The sequence below is a fragment of the Diprion similis genome, chromosome 11 (assembly GCF_021155765.1).
Source record: "Diprion similis isolate iyDipSimi1 chromosome 11, iyDipSimi1.1, whole genome shotgun sequence".
In the NCBI taxonomy this organism is placed as follows: Eukaryota; Metazoa; Arthropoda; class Insecta; order Hymenoptera; family Diprionidae; genus Diprion; species Diprion similis.
The window spans coordinates 899,490-919,320 of NC_060115.1; the positions used below are offsets into that span (position 1 = coordinate 899,490).

Below are 19,831 nucleotides of genomic sequence, written 5' to 3' on the forward strand. Positions count from 1 at the left end.
TCTAGGCGATGCTAAATTTTGCGTTTAGTTCTGCGAGACCTGTCACGTATATTTTTAGAGTTTGAAAGTAATTTGTGCTTTTCCTAATTAACGCGGAGATCCACTGCCAGCTTTTCATCCTCCGGGGATGTTAATTCGTGCATCTCGTTATCCGTCGACATGATCGAGGGATGGAAAAATCGGGAAAAGTTCAACTCGCCCCGATACGTAAGCCTGGGCAATAACTTCGCAGGTAACGAGATTTGGTGGCCTGGAGACGGCGTAATTATCTCCATTTACATCGAAAAGCTTGAAATTTGGCCTGTAATCCACCTATTACTTCTAAATAAATGCAAATTCTTCCTTCCCCAGAAATTCCCCCCTGCGCACCCCCTCGACGTATCTCTTTCCGGCTCCCCGCCGACCCTCGGCAGTGAGAGAGAAAACGGGTGTAGAATGAGAAAGCGGTTTCTCATCGAGTAACAAGCCGGAATTTGCTTACGTAAATGCGACGTTATTATGCGACCCGCATTACTTTATTACGCGGGACCTGCCAGAATTGCGCTTTTGTGATTCAACCTAATCAGGAAAAACGTCTGGGAAAGCATGTCGAGATTTTTGATATGATTTTTGAAGACTAGGGATTCACAGTGACGCGTATCTATCTGTTAATAGCGCTTGCAGAATTCTCTGGGCGACAGAAACGAGACTTGGCGAAACAAAATTTTGGCGAGCGAGCGGAAAACGGAGGAATCATGAGATAGCGCGAAGCAAAATTGAACACAAACAGGAAACGTATAACTGGCGATACAGCGCGAATCGGAGATCTGGATATTTAGCCTCGAAGGTTTTCGGTCGGAGTTCCAATTCCCCGGGTTTCGCAGATAAGCAGGATATGCCGAATCGGGCCGATCTCTGTTTTTCGAATACACCAAAATCACGCGATGGGGTGAAATGTAACTTTCACATGCCGACGTATGTACGTGTCACGCAGCGTAATGTGTGTTTCTTTCAGGCTGTCGTGATATGCGAAGCTTCCCATTTTCAATTCATCGGTCGATTATCCCGATCTAAAACGGTAAACAGATTGCTGACAAAACTCAAATTTCATTCGTTTTCGTTTTCCACGTCGTCTTGGAGACCCGGTGAAGCTTAAAATCCGAAATTGCAGCGATCGGATATTTTCCAAAACATGGAATATATAATTGACGACAGCGAGGCGTCCGAATCATCGATAATTGTCAAACGAAGCATAAAAATAATTACCCCAATGCGTAGTCGCGTGTATATTGTTTTGCGGAAGGAGGGGGAGGAGCTGCGTGCCGGGGTGAGTTAAATGTCGCAAACCGAGGAGGAATTTCGTGTTTAAGGTCACCGGCACGGAAACATTGAGTTAAAATTATCTTAAACTTCCTCCACGACTTGTGAACGATGTTATATTATACCCGATGGCGGTGATTCAGTGCCGCTGCTGTTACATGCGAATGTCTGCAGCCCAGCGCTCGCGCTGCTTTGCTTGTCGGACTCTGCGCATTTCGTTCGTGTTCCTGCGTATCAATCGCAAGATCAGATTTTAACTTTTACGTACGTAAACATGCACGCTTGCGGATCGAGCACTAAATTCCCCGATCGAACGTTGCGCGTGAATTCTTTCTCCAATTTCAACACGACCGTTACACCGTCACGCCTGGTGTACCTGCGGCTATTCCACTGTGAGATAAAAATTTATCACGGGATCATGAATATCTATTACCCCATAATACAAAATTTATTACACCTATAATATCGCTGACATATATTCGTTTAGTATACCAACGAGGTATAATAAAACAACATATAGGTACCTACGGTAAAGTCCTCCGGCATTATAATCACCGATCGTAAATTCATTTTCACGCGTCACAAGAATTACCGAAATCGGACGAACGGCTGCGGAGTTATTTTTGATAAATCGTAACGTAATCGGAAAATTCTTGTAATCCGTTCACTAATTCCGCGAAATAAACAGCGGTCTTTCGGTACCAAAAACCACCAAAGTTCAAGCGCTAAAAACTGCAAGCAGTAAGTCTGACCCAACAAGGATAACGTATATGATAACAGGACTTTTTTCGTAGCCGCTGTATTACGGGCTGGGATTTGGTGCGGGTAAATTCCGGGCAGCGAGTTGATGAGCCGGTTGTTAGTTCTTGGAGGGAGCTTAGTTGCGGTGGCAAAAACTACAGGGTTTAGAGTTTAGAGGAAGTAGAAGTGACCGTGAACAGCATGAAGAGCGGTGATGAGCTGGTTAAAGTACCAATTTTGGTTTCAACAGCGCGTATCTCGACTACGTTCAAGCTCCCTGAACAGCGGAACAATGTAGATACATATTGCCTCGTTATCTGCTGAGTTCAGCAGAGGTGGGGGGATGTCGAAGCGAGGCGAGGGTGGAATTGAAAAGATTATTTCGCGACCGTTCGAGTACCTGCTCGATACACCGACGCACTCTTCACATTTGACAAATATCGATGGACTGGTGCTCGAATTCCGTCACACTCGAATCCAATGCATGCGATCTGCGAATGAAAGGCATTGCGTAACAACAGTTGGAATGAATTGATACTTGATTTTTTTTTGTCCGAGCCCCGAAATTCCATCTCTCGAAATGTCGCGATAAATTAATGAGTGGATGATGCCGAAATAATGATGATAATAATAATGGTTCTTCACGGTGTCAGAATTGCTCGAGAATTATTGTACGTATTCGGATAATTATTTTGTTGGATCGATATTGAACTGCGTAACAATATTGCATCGATGATTATGAAAAAAAACGAAAACAAACAATTTTTCAAACCCCCGCAGTATAGATAAGCGTTTTGCTCGCGATATGCGAGAGTCGAGTGAAAACTTTCGCGAGGGTGAAAATTTCAGACCGTGATTCTTGATGGTGAACGATAATGGCAATTTGATCACGAGGAGCTGGCGGGTTAGGCAAATATCGAGAGGAATGATAATAGAAAAGTACCGCCACCCTTTCAAGGCGGGATAAATCGAGAAACTCGATTCATTCCACGCTAACAAATCAGATAAAGATTAAGCTTGACATATCCAATCTAGAAGCAGCGAGATTCACTTACCGACAAATAATGTCCGGGATAGAAAGGAGAAAGTGAATAAGGTAGAAGAGAGAGAGGTAGGGAAAACTAGGTTACCGAAACTTTGGTGAAAGAAAAAAAGCAAAAGTATCGCCTTTTCTCACCTCTTCGAAATTGTTGCGTATTTCCGCAAGCTGATGCAGAGGCCCAAAGGATAGAAAAACATAAACCGAAACAAGGAGAGGAAGAGAGAGAAAAATTCAAAGACGGGGTAAAAATTGCGACCACGTTTCGAGCCCGGCAATTTATTTGGGCTCGTTTAGCGCTCGAGGAATAGAACGAAGGCCGGAACGAGAGAGTCGAGAACTGCCTCGGCAAAGACGCGGCTCTAATAGGGCTCCGACCCCAACTCCACTAGATGGATGGCTTATTGGCTGTCAATGCTCGCCGTTGGCTACCGAACGGACTGGAAGCCCCCGAAGGGCTGAGCAGATTGCTCTCAGTGCGACCTCAAAGGGACCACAAACCCAGACACTGTCTCGCAGGGGTTTAAGACCGGAATTTTTCACCGGGTAATCGCTGCCAGGCGGGGGTGGCGAAAGAAGAAGGCGGGGAGCCGACCGATGGCGAGTAAATATGCGTGCTGGTTGTACTGTTTGTGTTTGTCAGATGGGGAAAAGCCACCCCTGCAGACGATAACTGCCTCGGTGCCTGCCGTGTCCGCGATTTCAATGCGGCATAACGTACAGGCACCGCAGATTATACTCGGGCTGAAATTATTCCCGGTTAATGAGGGCTTCCTGTAACGACTTTGTTACACGACACGGTTGCGGTCTCCCGACAAATGGCGCTCGCGCTTACCTTCCCTCCACTTTTTTTTAACTTCGTTATTCATTCCCAACCCCTACCCTAATCCATGCTCTGTATCATACGGACACGTTTTTCTCCTTCGCTGATCCGATTCGTGGATGGACCGCAACTTTTCACTTGTATTCGTCATGTTCCTTCAGCTAAGGCGAGTCCATGGTACCAAATTATCGAATTGAAGTAGGTACTGTAACGGATTACTCTCCTTACTGTTTTAAATATCAATAAGAATAAAAAAAAAAACAACATAAAAATGAACAAATAAATACTAATGGCTGAAGTCTCTATTTGTGACAGGTTTATAAAGGTGCGTAAACGGTGTAAAATTACAACAAAAATGTAAAATAAAATAAATAGAGATGTGTAAATTAAAACAGAAAAACAAAAGGTATATAATAAAATAAATGTAGATGTAAAAATAAAAACAAATAAGTAAATAAATAGTAAATAAATATAGACGTATAAAATAAAAACTTATCCTAGAAATGGCCAATAATTCTGTCTCGTCGTTTTCCTCTTATAACAATTTGCTCTCCGTTTTTTGTGCCTCACTCCTCTTTTATTTAAAAACAGATGACCTGTGCGGTTTCGTAGTTTTTTATTTATATAGATACGTCGTGACGAAAGGGTCTACTGATTCCGAACGCTTTTCGAATTATAACTAAAATACGTATCTTTCACACCCTTTTCGAAATAATGCGTGCTCGTACTTATCTAGTCAACGGAGGAGTCTCAGGTTTGGTCACGGCGGAAATTATCGACGTACAGATCTGAGGTCAAATTTGTTTGGTCAATAACCTGGTCGAATAAGTTCTGGGGCGGGCTTATTTGAATGGTACAGTACCTATAAAGAAGCTAACTGCTTTTTTCACAGAAAGTACATTAAGGTATCAAAAATAATAAACTGCTTCCTCTTCTTCTTCTTCTTCTTCTTCTTCTTCAAGCCAAAGATGCAAAGTCCGTGGTACCAAAGTATCGAAAACTGCCAACTGCTTTTTCTTCTTCTTTTTTTTCTTCAAAAAAAGATGCGATGGCTGTGGTACCAAAGTATCGAATCAAAGTACCAAAAACTGCCAACTTCTTCTTCTTCTTCAGGTGAAAGTTGCAGGATCCGTGGTACCAAGTCATTGAATCGAGGTACTAAAAGCGGCAACTGCTCCTTTAATGGGTTCGTCATCTCACCCGCGGCTGTCGTGCCGCTAGCCACAAGCGGTGTAATCGATCGTTCGGTCACATGATTTAATCAAGACGGTCCTCAACGTCGTAATATCTTACGTGACGTATACATCAGAACCGGACATCCGGCGATGAATGATGAGTGTAGAGGACACGCGGATAGCTTGTGACCAAGACGAGTGGTCGAGGGCGTTAAACGGGTGAAAATTGACTGTCCCGTCTGACCTGAGTGCCCTGTTTTATCCTCATCTCGCGACTTTTACGTTCGGGCAAAGTGCTCTGCGGGACTTTGGGATATGGTCTGGATGCCACGGTCGGTTTTCACTTGAAAGAATCGCGTGCGTGTTTAACTTGAGCTCGTGTAAAAACGTCGTAAAGAAATCTGTGCGGTCGGGGACCTAAATTCAACTGAATTATTGTCCTGCTTCATGCTCGACTTGAAAACTATTTCGTACACCGTACAAAATGCAGATCGAAACTTTTATTATTCTTACGGTTTCTCTGCCTTGGTCGTATTTGCTTTTCACCGTTGTTGAAGTTTTTTCCTTCCATATTCAATAACGCAAAGATCATATTCATATTCCACTTCAATATCGTAATCAAATGATCATAAAAAGTGGAGGAAAATTTGACAAACAGACGTGAGACAATATGCTATCACCGTAATAAGGATGTAGGTATACCTAAATGAAATTGGAGAAAATAGGATTTGTTAGCCTGCCGTTATATTTCGGGAAAGTTCGTCCGAGGAAAGGAAAGGAAAGGAAAGGAAAGGACGCGGGGATGGAGAGTTATACAGGAAGGTGGAAAGCGTTGATGTAACCAGGTATGGCCAAACTTTCCTCCTCTCGCATGCGAGACACGCACGCACGTACGCACTCGAGAAATCAACTAACGGAAACATGTTCCCACAGAGTCCTTTTTCCAGGAGCACGAGGAGTATAAGGTGCGGACGTAAGGGAACCGTGGCGAAAATTGGGGGAGGAGAGAGAAGGGGGAGGGCGCAACCTACGCAGCATCCTGAAGATGGACCCAACAACTCCTCGCAAACAAACCGCGAGGCTGAGAAATATGGAGGTACGTAAATTGGAAATTGAATAAACCAGACCCGCCGCTGCGTCGTCGTTATCTTCGTTCGAAATACGCAGAATGAGAGCTTCGCTCATTTCGTGACTGATTGTGAGATGACGTTTCTCTCTGCCTAGGCGTTATTCGATTCCAAGTACGATCCTTCTTGTTTCGTTTTACTACCCTTGCTCGTCGTTTGTTGCTCCAATTTCTTTTCTGTTCTCTGATGAAAATTACATTTGTTATGGGAAAGCTTTCACGTTAGTCCAACACCCACTCGCCAGCGCGTGTTATTATTCATACGTTTTCCCTGCAGTTTGGTGGCAGTGGTGAGATGTATGACGGGGGGGAGAAAAAGGAACGGAATGCTGTTTGAATTTAATACGAAGCTTCTTGCTCCTCCCTCGGCGGAAAATATGAAGTTATTCCGTCGTGGAAGGGGCTGAGGGACTGGCTTTAGTGAGGGATCAAAGTCACGAAAAATAATACATATATTCAAGGTTTGGTTGCGTGACTGTGCAGGGGAATACAAATGCGAAATGTATTTTCGTTTCGGATCTAAAAAAAAAAGAGGAATCTTCGCGGTCAATTTTTATCGTAAGAGCTAATCGAAATCGAATAAAAGAGAGCGAGAATCGTGGCTACAGGGACAGGTGTAGCGACCTTGACGATCTGTCAACCAACGGCTCAAATTCACCCTCAGACTCTGGCTAATTACGTCAAGGTAATTAAGTAATTAACCGTACCTTGCCTCGTTGATAGAAGCGGTCGGAGAAGGAGCTACTATGTTATGCGTATCCTCGCGTAGTCACAGAATATTCCTATCTGCTTACTCTGTGAGCTCGATGGATTACCAAGTAGCAACTTCATCAAATTATAGGTCTTGAATTTTTTCGTCATCCGGATGAAGTACAGCTTCGTCGTCTCCGTTGGCTGTGATTTTTTTCATTTAATAGACTAAGAAACCTCGATATTACGTCACTTGGGATGAAACGTGTCGGTCAGCTTTATGGCTCAGTAATTAAAGTTTTTTTCTTTCACTTTTCCTGCTACAAATTGGTTCTTCTATGTTTTTTGATTTTTTTTCTCTTAAATTTTTATTTTCCTCCAACCAACCCCTGTGTAATATCTCAACGTGTAATCTTAGTACACAGGCATGATTTTCTGCGTCAAAGTTGCAGCCGGAGTGTACTTATATTTCGTGCTGAAATTGATCGCGTGCTTGGAAATCGCGCTTTTGTGATAACGTGAAATCGCGTACAGTTTTGTCTGTAATAGGTATGAAAAAATCTCTTCCGAACTTTGCATTTTAATAAATGATATTTAGCACAAAGCACACAGAGTTTGGTTTATTTCACATCACGAAGATTGTCGTTTGGGTACAAATTGATACAGTTTTAGGCCATCTATGGAACTCTTTCAATAACCACGTACATTGAAACATTGAAACATTGAATCGCTGGAAAAAGTTGGCAAATTGGAAGTGCAAATATTAATTAACTTCTGCTAATATGAATACGGTGATGAAATTCTGTGAATAAAACTGTTTCGACGCGCGTTTGCGTAGTAAGCCAATTCATCGCCTGACAGTCTCTGGACTTCGGTTTCTCGTAAAAAGTATTTTCAACTCTCTGGCAAGCATCTCCGCTTTTGAATTCGAAGGTGTGGTGAACGTGACAAAGTCTGCAAAGTCCGTAGCGAGAGAGTGACTTCCACGCTTTTTCTGGCCATCGGACATTGGGCATTGTGCTCACGAGTCAGTCTAATAAAATATTGATTCGGCGAAAGAACTTGCCGATGGATGCAGCGCGAGAAGCCGACTCTCTGACGCCGGGACCTGAATAAGATCCCGGATCCGGAGAACCTACCGGCAATCCGGCGATTCGGGCAGGCGGGATGGGCGTGCATCCGGTGCCATTTCTCTACGTCTACCTCCGGCTGCAGTCAGCTGTATATTATACACCCCTGCATCCCCTTTGCAGCCACGGTTTGATCTCTATTTCCGAGATCCTCGGTTCTTCGAACGCTGCACCCTCGACGCATGTCTTTTGTGGGATTAACGCGACTCGACGACTCGGACCTGAGAGCTTTCGAAGGATGCGACGATATGCCGCAAGCTTAAAGCTTGAAAGGAGCTAAAGCTGAGCCCTTTGAATTAACGAAAAATTCCTGTTTCAACTTGGCGATAGGACTCGGCGTAAATTAAACTTTGTTCGTTTCTGTGAACGTTCCAAAGTCGTATTATATTAGTGTCTGACCCTATTTCCGAGTACGCATGAAGTGGTTACAATTTTAATTGTAATTTGCCGAGTCCCTTCTTGGAAAATAATTAGCCTACCTCTCTCTGCCTACAGTTTTTTACAGCGTTTATAATTTCGTTGCGAAGATACCCGCGACCCTGACTCGTCCCGGGTCGCCCAATCTTTTCCTAAATTTACCGAGGTGGTTAGGCACCCTTGGCGGCACTGTAAAGAACGATTACCCGAGAGTCAGGAGATATATAGATATACCCTATTCCGAGAAATGTTGTGCGTTTAAATGTGGAAGATTGTGGAGACCACAAAATACCACTTCCAATTTTTATTTTATAATATTTACCTATCAAAAACGGTGTCTAAGCGTACGTTTCCAAAGAATGCTTTCCAGTGCTTGGAGGACGTCTTAGTCTGGCAAAAAGCGGGTCTCCATTAATAAGACAGCGGGTAGAAACGATTCGCGTCAATTCTCAGAGGACCATTTTGTCTTCTCGAATCTCCGAGGATTTTGCGAGCGTGGAACTCGGGGCTGCTGCGTTTGTAAAATGTGGGAATTTACCGCATGTAGGCTGTATGTATACATAAACCGTATGTACATATCGATATTCCCAACGACTACGAAACGCCGACTACTAAACGGAGGTAGGTGTATACCTTAAAGAAAACTGAGGGAAGAAAGATGAGAAGAGATGCTGGCGTGGGGGTTACGGGGGAACCCAGCAAAGAGCGATGGTCTTCGCTGACTGGCTTACATCCACCGTGGATCCGGATATACATATAGGTCGAAAAAGAGAGGGGCCCCAGGTTAATAACGAGAGTGCTTCCTCTAGCAAAATCCCGACCTACTACAAACCACCGCAATGCCTTAATATTATGCCGCCGAAACTGCGCAACTTTTCCGAGCAAAACTTCAATGCGATTCTAGCATCCGGCTTAGGCCTTGCTCTCTATTTTTGCTGATCGAAAACGCACATCTTGAAAGAAGTTCGCGTTATTATATATGCGGAGTCCAAGGAACTGATGGCAAAGTATGCAAATTTCTTCACTGTAACCACGGTGCGCAAATGTTTTGCAGAAATATCATCAATCAGGTTATGAATGAAAATGCAACTCTCGAAATAATATGGTAACCTCGATAATCTTGAAGACTGCTGAGTAAGAATTCAAAGAAGAGAAAAATACTGATCATCCGATTATATTAGAACATTGGCTGAAAAATTTTGTTGAGCGACTGAGTACCTTAAAATAATGAACCAAATGATTTCACAAGATACCACTGGTAGCAATTCAGGCAATAAATTCTTCACCAGCGACTCAAAAATCCTGTGGAAACCATGTTCTATGAAAATTGCGCCAATTATTCAATTACCCTGACGCATTTTATCCGACTTGCCAATCAAAGAGTACAAATTTCCAGAACGTATTTGCAACGAAGAACAGTTTCCATCTATCTACAAGAGTCAAAAAGACTGTAGCGGTATGAAGTTCATTGTTGGATCACAGCACGTAAAAATAGACATGATCCACGCGACGTCCGTTCTGGAATTCGTAATCCAAAGGGCGGCTCTGCTGCTCGACATCCGTCCGGAAGATATTTGATATGAATATTCGGATCATGTAGAACCACGATACGTCACGTCGTGAAGTTCGAATGAACGGAAGCTCATCTTCGGGGTCACACTACACGCGACTTATCGTCACAGACATGCTTTCCAAACGTGAAAGAACCCGAACCGTATGTTGGCTGCCATAATGAGTGGCAGTGGGAACGATAAACAAGCTTTTCGTCCCGCTTATGCCTCGTTTCTGTTCAAATTGGTGGATGAAACGGAGCTTCGTCTATTCGTTGACAATGAGCAGGCGGACGTGGCACGCAGTGCCTACTCATGGCGAGGCATTGTATGACGCACGTTGTGTTATACCAACCGGAAGAAACGTCGAGGAGCGGATCAGAGAAAAGGAAGAAGAGAGATAATGCTATTGTGTATCAGGCCGGAAGTTTCTGGGCGTCTCCGATTCAGCCGCGAGTCACGCTTCTGCTGAGGCCAATTTCTGCAAACCATTCGGTACAGTGGCTGCAGTGATTCCAATTCTTTTCAGCCGGAAGGAGTTTGAGTTGCCCAGTAAACCAGACGGTCAAGACACGAGTAAGTAGTCTTTCTGCGGGGTATTTTTAGGACGAATTCGAATTACCAAAACCCACCCTCCGTCCTCCTCCTCCTCCTCCTTTGTCATGATACGCCCAACAAAGCTCATATGACTGATCCCAACAGCGCGCTTCTGAGATAAAAGCGACACGACATTTTCCTTCGTGCTTCTGACGTCCTGATCCCGTTGAACTTTGAGATCAACCGATCAAGCTCGGACCAACGAAGAGAAAAGTTTGAGGGCTCTCTCAGTGTCCTGAGGAAAAATAAGAGGGAAAAACTGCACGGACATATCTGGACTGACGTGGATGTTATGTTCGAGGGGAAAATATTTGGACGGCACGTGAAACGGTCCGTGAAAATGAGACCGGAAAATGAAAACAACTTCGGCACAGCAGTGTGAAAAGCGCGCGTTTGCCAATTATTCGTCAAAGCAAAACGTTCTTGATCAGCGAGCTTACCTTGCCAAACGAGCTTTGTCTAATGCTGCTAATAAAAAGGCGCATGACTCTTGACAGAGACTTTTGATCCACAAAGTAAGCGCGCAAACAGTCTTCCTTTCCATAGTAAACTCAACTAGGTGGAAAAGATCACGATGCCGAGGATCAAAAGAGGCCGAGAAGAAAGAGAAGAAAATGAAGAAAATGAGGAGTAAAAAAGAGCCGCTGAGTAAAAAAGAGGCAAAAAAAAAAGCGGAAAGTCGGCTTAAGCCCAAGAGAGAACACAGAATACCTCCTCCGATAGGAGAACAGTTTTGTCAAAGTGCCCAGACTAATTGAACCCGCCACTTTCATACTTCGCTTTGCGCCTCGCACTAGACACTCGTAGGTACCTGTTCAAAGAAACTTACGACTGTGTCACGGCCCTGACAGTTTGCGCACAAAGTCATAATTCTTGAGGCCCTTTCTCATTTTGTGAACACCTTGATGAACAGGATTAATCAGAAACTGAGTCCAATATACTCAACGACGAAAGTCCGCGTCAACGATAATTGGAAAATCTTTCTTTTTCATCTCGTCGACTTACCGGAAGGTCAGAGTGGTCAGAGGTCGGTAGCTCTTGTGGCTGTTCGGGTCCTGCATCGGGGTGCCCCAGAAGTCGTCCCTCAGGATGTTGGCAGCCGAGCTCGAGGCCAGGACATCCTTGTTCCTCACGATCGCCGGTATGTCGTCGTGCACGAAGTCGCCGCCAAGTGCGTTCAGGTAACACCCTGTCGCTACCAGGGCGACCGCGGCGTAGACGCACCATCCGGGTGGCTCGGCGCTCTCGGGGTCGCCGCAAGGGGAGCGTGCCGACCTCTTCACCTGGAGGCAGCAGCACCCGTTGTTTCTGCGTCTCATCTTCCGCTCTACCGCACGACACTCTCTTGCTCACCGCTTCCGTCGAACATGACACTAAAACGGCAAGCTGGAGAACCGTTCATGCTTCTGACGACGCGATATTCGGCACAGTTTTGTCCGTGGGCGGGTTTTTCACCCTCGTGAATCAAGACGGTGACCTTTGGGTGTCGATCGGAGCCTTGATGAGAACTTTACTGTAATTCACACGTCGTCTGTTCGATGGTGTCGGTTCGTTTGAATGTCCGAGGTTTCAAACGCGTTTCATTTGTACTTGCACGAATTAAGGACGCTAACTGTAATTAACGGTTGGATTTAATTTACAACCCTTTCCGCGGTGAAGGCTTGACTGTTCTGGGATTTTCACTATTTTACTTTTAATTATTGCTTCAGGATTATACACCGCGATACGCGTGTACGTTTATTTGATCCTTCAATACCTCAACGGGGAAGCCGCGTGTTCCAAGCACTTCCGAACTTAATTGAATTCGTTTCTTTTATTTCTCACACCCGCGGATCGATTCCCACCCGATGAAACGAACCGGTTTAGTGTGTGTTCCCGGGTTAGGATTCATATCGCACATATCAATCTTCTCACTGTTTAATTAAACACCATCCCTGATGCACGTTGATTGCACCTAGTGAGTGGGTACAACGCTCCGCCCGGATCCCTTGGGGAACAAAATGAGACCCTTTTTGGTTGTTCTTTTTTTTTAACAATATATACGTACGCGTACTTCGCTTTACATATCGACCCACAAATCCTCTATCTTCCCTTCACTTTGACAGTATTCAACGATACCGAAAGCTTTAGTTTCTTGGGGCGTGAATAATTCCGGAACAAAAATGTACCGGAAATTTCATCGATTTGGAGAGTGGTTCCGAAATCCGTTAATCGCTTCACGCTTCATCGAATAAGGACAGAAATTTTTCGGTCAAGAAGTTTGAGGGAAAATGAAGCTCCTGCATACTGGTTTAACTAATCGCAGCTGCGGGTGGGTCATCAATTGTTCAACCCCGTAAGTAAACGCTGAGCGTGCCGATTGAAAATTAAGATGCATTTGAACCTAGTCCGAGAATAAACGCGCGAAACCGTAAATCAGAAACCAGTCGCCCGACTACCCGGGATGGCGTAAACTGCAGCATGACCTACATTAAGAACGGAACTTTCAGGGGGTGAAAAGCGTCTACAGTTTAACTCACTCGGGTCATAAGTCTACCGCGTAAAATGGAAAAGCCTGAGGATTAGGCTTTACCGATTCATTTAACGAGCAGGAAAAAAAAGTTTTCCAAATTTTTTACTCTTCTCTGTTTTATCTCAATATTTAAAAAAATAAATTGCGGGCATGATAAAACAAAAAACAAGCTTTCTTTTTTTATACTTTTATTATATTATACCTGGTCTATTTAAAAATATTTTGATCGTATTTCATGCGGAAAATATTCGTCACAGATTAAACGCGGGTTGATCGTTGGTATGTAATTATAAAAAATTAGTGATCACACGTTGTAGTTGTTTCGTTTTATTTTGTCGTTTTTTCAAACGTGTCACAAATCTAAGTTCACTCCGGTTGACCGAGCGATTCCACAGCTGCTGCCGATTGGCCGCACCGTACATATGAGGATGAATTTAGCTCATGTTCTCCTCTTGCCGCGGTGTTTTTTCTTTTTTTCAACGAGAATCATTCCTCATTCCGAGCTTCACTAGCTCCAATTTTCACCATTGGTGGATAAGAAAAGTTGACAAACAAACGAAATGAAATAAACAAACAAATAAAATCGAACCAACGTCACTGCCAAAAAATCGCACCGACGAGGATCGCGGACTTACAGCAGGGCGTCGGGACGCCAGTTAACGCGAGACTAGAGGCCGACGGCATCCGCCCGGTTATATACCCGGCGTATTGTGACCCTCACCCCCTGCGGGCGCACGCGCATCTTCTTCGTCGGCGAGGGCGCCTCGCGTTCCTCCGCTGCGTTCGCCGTTCAACGTGCCTTCCTAATGTCCCGGGCTCTTGTAGGTGCAGGATACCCATATCGGCATTCCAATGTTTACATTTGTTTTCCTCTCCGCGGGAATTGCAACCCCGATCTTAACGGGGGGCGGGGGGGGGGGGGGGGGGGGGGGGTAATTGAAGATCGGCGATTATTGTCTTATACGATAGTTTCCTCCCGGAAAAGCGAGACTCGGTTTAGGTGCACGTATAAAAATCGCGGGGAAATTGATCGGCAGAGGAGAATCGCTTCGAGAGGTACACAATTGGAATCACCTATTCTTGGAAGAATTTACGCTTCGATGGAGAAAACAAATTGAAAGAACAAGCACCCAAATCGACGTCGTTTCCCTTATTCATGTAATAAAAGATTTTTTTATAAAGATCTTTATTATTTCACTGATGGATCTCTGCTTCTGACTCTACGGAAAAGTCTGATCAGTTGTAATTCGAAAGAAGCCATGTCAAGGGAACAAATTTTATTTGATTCAATTTATCCGTTTTCGAGGTATTTTTAGACGAAAAAAATTTGCATTCTCGCAAACAATTCGGGAGTGACTCAAGCGAGTTTTATTTAAATCTCCAGATTTATGAATTCGTAAGAATTTCATCGATCGATGACGAGAAAGCTAGTAATATAAAAAATTCTTGATCATGGAAGGGGGAAAAAAAATGATCGCTCAAGGAGACGTCCGTCTTAAATTCATTTTCCAGACCTGAAAACATGGAAAGCTGGCCAAAGCTTAACTTTTGATTTTTGGAGTAAAATTATAACAAGTTCCGCTGGTTTCTGAATACGAATAAGCGGGAAGTTGGGTAAAAAGGAAGGAATAAATGGGCTGCTGACCGCGGTTGGGACGTGGAATTTTTTGAAAACAAGTCCGATCCGTTCACGTAGCGTTTGCCTCATAAACCGTGGCTTACAAGCGAAAGGCGGATTCAACCGCGTCGTAGACGCGATCCTGGCCTGGACCGGCTAAGAAGCGAAAGACGCGAGCAAGGGGTGGAGGTGCGGGTTGGGTCAGACCCGCGTGCTCGATAAAATGGGTCGAGCACTACTATTTTGGTGCTTAGTCAGCAGCGATTGCAGTAGTAGGTCATGTTCGTCGGGTTCGGACGGTTCGTCGTCTCTCAGACAGTCTGAACGACCGACGAAACGTCTTTGTTCTCAACGAAGTTACGTTCTGAAATTCGACCAGTTTTTTTACAGATATCGCGAATCTTTCAATTGTAAGGTAATTGTCCAGCAAAATTAAATTTCTCGTCACAAGACAACACCAACTAGCAATGACCAAGCTTCAATCTCATCCAGAACTTAACCGTTTAATTAATATGAAGATATTGTCAGTTGTAAATTATAAAAAGAAAAAACCTTCGAAACTCTGATGGAAAGTAGTTTCGGAAAGACTGAAATTGAATTACTTTTATCCGTAACCGACAAATTTTTCATTCCCAAAAAAAAATCGAGTCTTCCGGAGAATTATTAAAAAGTGACTGAATTTGGATCACTTCTTTTCACCGCAGTTACTGAAACCGATTAGTTTTAAGGGTAACAATTTCACAAGTGAATGAAAATCGCGCTCGATGAATCGATAAGAAAAATGCAAGAGTTATAAAACTTTCTACAATTCGCATGCAGGAAAGCAGCCGCATATCTCGAGTTGATACCGAGCGCGGTAAAGTAGATAACTTTTAACGAGTGATCCTGGGTGAAGCAGCAACAACCCCTATAAATGAGAGCAGTAAAGCAAGGTTTAACACCCCTATTATTTATTCCCTCGAAGAACCGGCCGAGGTCCCGAAACAGCGAAGATCATCCCGCCGCACCCCGGAATAATACACGCGCCTCGACAAGCCGGCAAGACTAGGGGGTGAAATTAACAACTCGACCCTCTCCCTTCCCTATTTCTTCCCTCCAACTGGCGAAGAGTCCCGCCACTTCCTCCGCGATTTCCGTCTTTTTCGCGCCCATCTAGCCGCTGGTCAAATAGAGATATAGCAACCCCCGAGTCCTGGACCCTCGCCTAATAAATTCACCGTTTCACCACGTTGCCAGGATTGACTCGCCGCCTGGTAAACGCGAGGTGCAATCTTGGATCAGAGGCTTTGGACACTGTGGGGCGTCGTTATAGCGCCAGCCGGAAGAAGGGGGGATGCGAAAACTGACAAGGACGCAGGGGGAACGGGAAGGGGAAATGGCTAGAGCAAACGGAAACGGAGCGGGGAGTGCCGGCTAAGCCAGATTAGGAACACTCTTACCCCGTCTTACCGCATTACCTCCGAAGAGTGGAGGGGTGGCTATGCTCACCGGGGGTGGAAGGCGGGCTCTGAGCGACGAGAATCTGCTGGAAAATTATTGTGAGATTCAGGAGACGTGCAGGCACGATTTCTCCCCGATATTGGTGAGCGGACTTATACATAATGTACCCCGTAAGCCTCGGGAATTCTTAAATCTGACAACTCAAGGATTACCAGGGGAACGCTTTATCCGTCACGGTGTTATTCGAAAGGTAAATTCGGTCCAGATATGGATCAAAATAACCACTTTTAGAAGCAATATTTTTGTAGAAGCTTAGTTTTTTCTTTCAACCGTGTTCAATAATCTCTCACGTATTTCAGCATGTGCGAAGCTTTTTTTTTTTTGGGAGGGTTGAATTGAATCGAAGGCATTGAAAAAACTCTTGTAATCATAATCGAATCTGGAATTTTTTGCCCTTGCCGAGCTTCTGGAATTGCTTTTGCAACGCATTAAGCATCAGATTTTTGGATAATTTTAATCAATAAATCAGTTATCGGCAAATAATTTATCGGTGAGTTTTTTCTGACGCGGTAATATAATTATAAAATTTTCCGAAAACCTAGCAGTTTCTCTCATCATCTCCTTTGAGAATTCTACCAGACCGAGAATCCCATTCAGAGGATTCCCCAAATATTGAAACCTCATAACGCAGTTGGAGAAACTTTGGCCCTGAACCGGAGCGCGAAGGGTCGTGAAAAAGGCGGCAAATTTTACGGCAGTTTTATCACAAATGTAATCGCAATATGGCCGAACTTCATGCGTATCATATGTAAGAAAATTTACAGACGTGGATCTTTTGCTCTCTTATTTCCGAAATACCTATAAGCATAAATTTCAGTAAATGCAATTTGTGACTCTTTTTCAGCCACATAGCTTACCCAGATTTCATGTTTAAATTTGTGCCGCAGAGCATTCTTTAAAATTACCGTAGGAGGCAACGTTTGTACGAGGATTGAGCAGCTCGCAGAGATCAGGGGCAGTTTTCTATAACGTCGTTTATTGCCGCATCAAATCCAAGCGCGATAAATCCTACAATATGCTGGGCAGGTCTGGGGCGTCGCGACGCTTGGCCGTCTGCTATCCGCACGTATAACATACCTTATACCCACATACATACATATATAGTTATATACGTACCGGGATGCTTTATTGCAGCGTTGAATATTTATCCGGCATGAGAGGTGCGGGGAGGGGGGCGTATTTTTATGTATTTATTTTTATTAACACGACATAACGTCGACCTCCGACTAAACCCCCAAACAGGGTCGTATACCCATAATATCAATGCCGCAGTGTAAATGTTCCAAGTTCAGTTCTCCCCCCTCCTCGCGGTTCCTAAGTCCTCGTCGTTATCAATCATTCCAGTAATACAACCACTCCAAGAAACCGTCGGTTGGATCGTATTTCACCAAACTTTATCTCCGTTTGTGTACGTGGATACATATGCATGTATTTACATGTAGTTGCATTAATGTTTTGAACGTGTTGCACTTGGAAAGACAAAACGAGACTCACTGGCCAAGATATTTTTAAAACCAAGCCGTGTGATAGCGAAGATGTTGCTTGCTTGGCAGACACTAAAATGTTTAACAACAAAATAATGAACCAAGTGAATTCTTTGATAATAGACGGAATATTGTTCACTGAGTTGTTAATAAAATAAATAACTTTCTTTACTTTTCATCCCCGTAATTTCAGGTGTTTGTTAAAAAATCTTAGGACCCAGGTTAATTAAGACTGATTCCAATTTGAGCAACGATATTATTTGATGCTAATTTCGGTTGAAAAAATTCGAATTCTATTGGAAAATTGCAAGATTGTGGCAGTATTTCGAAAACATTGTACAGTCATTTTACGATGGTGAGCGTAGGTACTTAACACCGGAATAAAATTCTTTTTGCAATTTCGTTAGTGATCGCATACCCAAAGACTTATCGTAACGGGTAGGCTGTTCGACATGTCGGTGTGTTTTTACGAGTCGGGATGGCCTGAAAAGTCCGCCGACGAATCTAGCCAAACTTTTTCAATTTCCGCCGCCGTTCATACCCGTGTATTTATACACACAACGAGTTCAAGGGAAGTTTATATACCTTGTCAAATTGGGAATACAGCGGCGTGGTTACTTTTTATGGAAATCAAAAATTAGTTATTTGTTGTTGTTTTTCTTTTTTTTAGCGTCGTCAATATGCGATAAGAAAGTGAAACGAGATAATTAGGTATTGCAGTGAGGAGAATATACGAATTATGAAAAAGCTTCTGCACGTGTTTATGAGAGATTGCAATGGCGGATAATCCAGCTGCGAGTAAGCTAGTGCTTTAAATTTTATAGTGCTTTCGGTTGAAACTTTTCAAGTGGCTCGAACCGGTGGATTAACCTGCTGCTGTTCAAGTTTTCTCCTCGTGTATGAATTAAGGCGGAGAAATGGAGGATGTACCAACGGCTTCTGGATAAACCCGAGTGATTCGCACTCTTCAACTAGATCCGGAAGTAGTGGTCGCACCCTGTGGGTCACCGATTTGGCCGAATATTTGTGTACTTGAAGAGACTCACTAGTGTAGTACATTCGCAAAGCCCAAAGAATTCAAACTTACGAAAGCTGTCGTGACGAAATGGGTGAAAACAAAAAATTTCTATTTTGCAAAATATATCGCTTATATTTATTTTTCTCTTTTTATGCTTTTGTTTCGTTTGAACGAAGTAAAAGAAAAATACATTGAATGAATGAAAATTGTACGATTGTTGGGAAAACTGTGAATGAGATACTAAATCAGCACGCTGATCAAAGAGGAACAGCGATGAAGGGACAGGCAAAAAAGTCGAGTGAAAACGAGGAAAAAAAACACAAATGAGAAATAAACTGGTCCAGAATGAACTGAGTCAAACCTTGTTACAGGCTCTTACGTAACCCACGGGCTTTAAATATTATCCGGTAAATTCCAAAATAATCGCATTACTGTCAAAAAAAAAAAATGCGCTGTCTTGCACAGACTTTGGCAATGAATGAACCACATCATCGCTATGTCATTCCGTGAGATAAGACTCGAATCTTCAGTGTGTTTCGCACGTCTCTTGCAAGAGAAACAAAGATAAAATAAAAAAAATAAAATTAATAACGATTTTCAAATTTTTCAAAACCCTGGATGGGGAAAAAGCTGCCTCTACAACGGAAGACTAATCATGAAAAAAACGCACCAATGCCGATAATATTTAATTCTCTTACCAGTAGGTACAAGAAACAATTCCTCGCGGAAGATAAGGAAGAAGGTTGTTTACCATAAGCCTGGCAGTCGGGGAGGAGGAAATCCCGAAGAGAAACTGGCACGGCAGATGGAATTAGCTGAATATAAAGCCGAGCGGATATATCGCGGCTGCATTTCGCTCCGGCATCGCGGCACGACGATGACATTGGTTTCCACTTTACAAGAAGCCTCCTCGCCCCTTCGCCACCCGGCATTTTATGCGGCAATGCACTCGCTCAAACTTTTCCAGGCTATTGCATCTCACCACGTCCCAGTTTGGCCCTCGGCCGACGCTCATCCCGGGTCCCGCTATCCCCTCGACGCAGGCAGCGGGACTCGCGCGCTTGGAGAGAGAGGATCCAGCCTCTGGACCACCATGGCGGGCGCTCCCGGTA

At 43.9% G+C, this 19,831-nt stretch overlaps 2 protein-coding genes across 2 annotated transcripts in view; one reads left to right on the forward strand and one right to left on the reverse strand.

The window, feature by feature from the left end:
• Positions 1-6,550, forward strand: part of LOC124412537 — a 35,203-nt gene extending 28,653 nt beyond the window's left edge. Inside the window, exons 3-4 of the mRNA XM_046892494.1 lie at positions 6,011-6,173; positions 6,481-6,550. Of these exons, the coding sequence (XP_046748450.1) occupies positions 6,011-6,054 (44 nt within the window). The 3' untranslated portion in view covers positions 6,055-6,173; positions 6,481-6,550. The remainder of the gene's footprint in view (positions 1-6,010; positions 6,174-6,480) is intronic.
• Positions 1-13,331, reverse strand: part of LOC124412525 (protein O-mannosyl-transferase TMTC1-like) — a 143,739-nt gene extending 130,408 nt beyond the window's left edge. The window contains exons 1-2 of the mRNA XM_046892469.1: positions 13,302-13,331; positions 11,593-12,574 (exon numbers count right to left, since the gene is read on the reverse strand). Coding sequence (XP_046748425.1) covers positions 11,593-11,906 — 314 coding nt within the window. The 5' untranslated portion in view covers positions 11,907-12,574; positions 13,302-13,331. The remainder of the gene's footprint in view (positions 1-11,592; positions 12,575-13,301) is intronic.
• Positions 13,332-19,831: the final 6,500 nt, after the last annotated feature.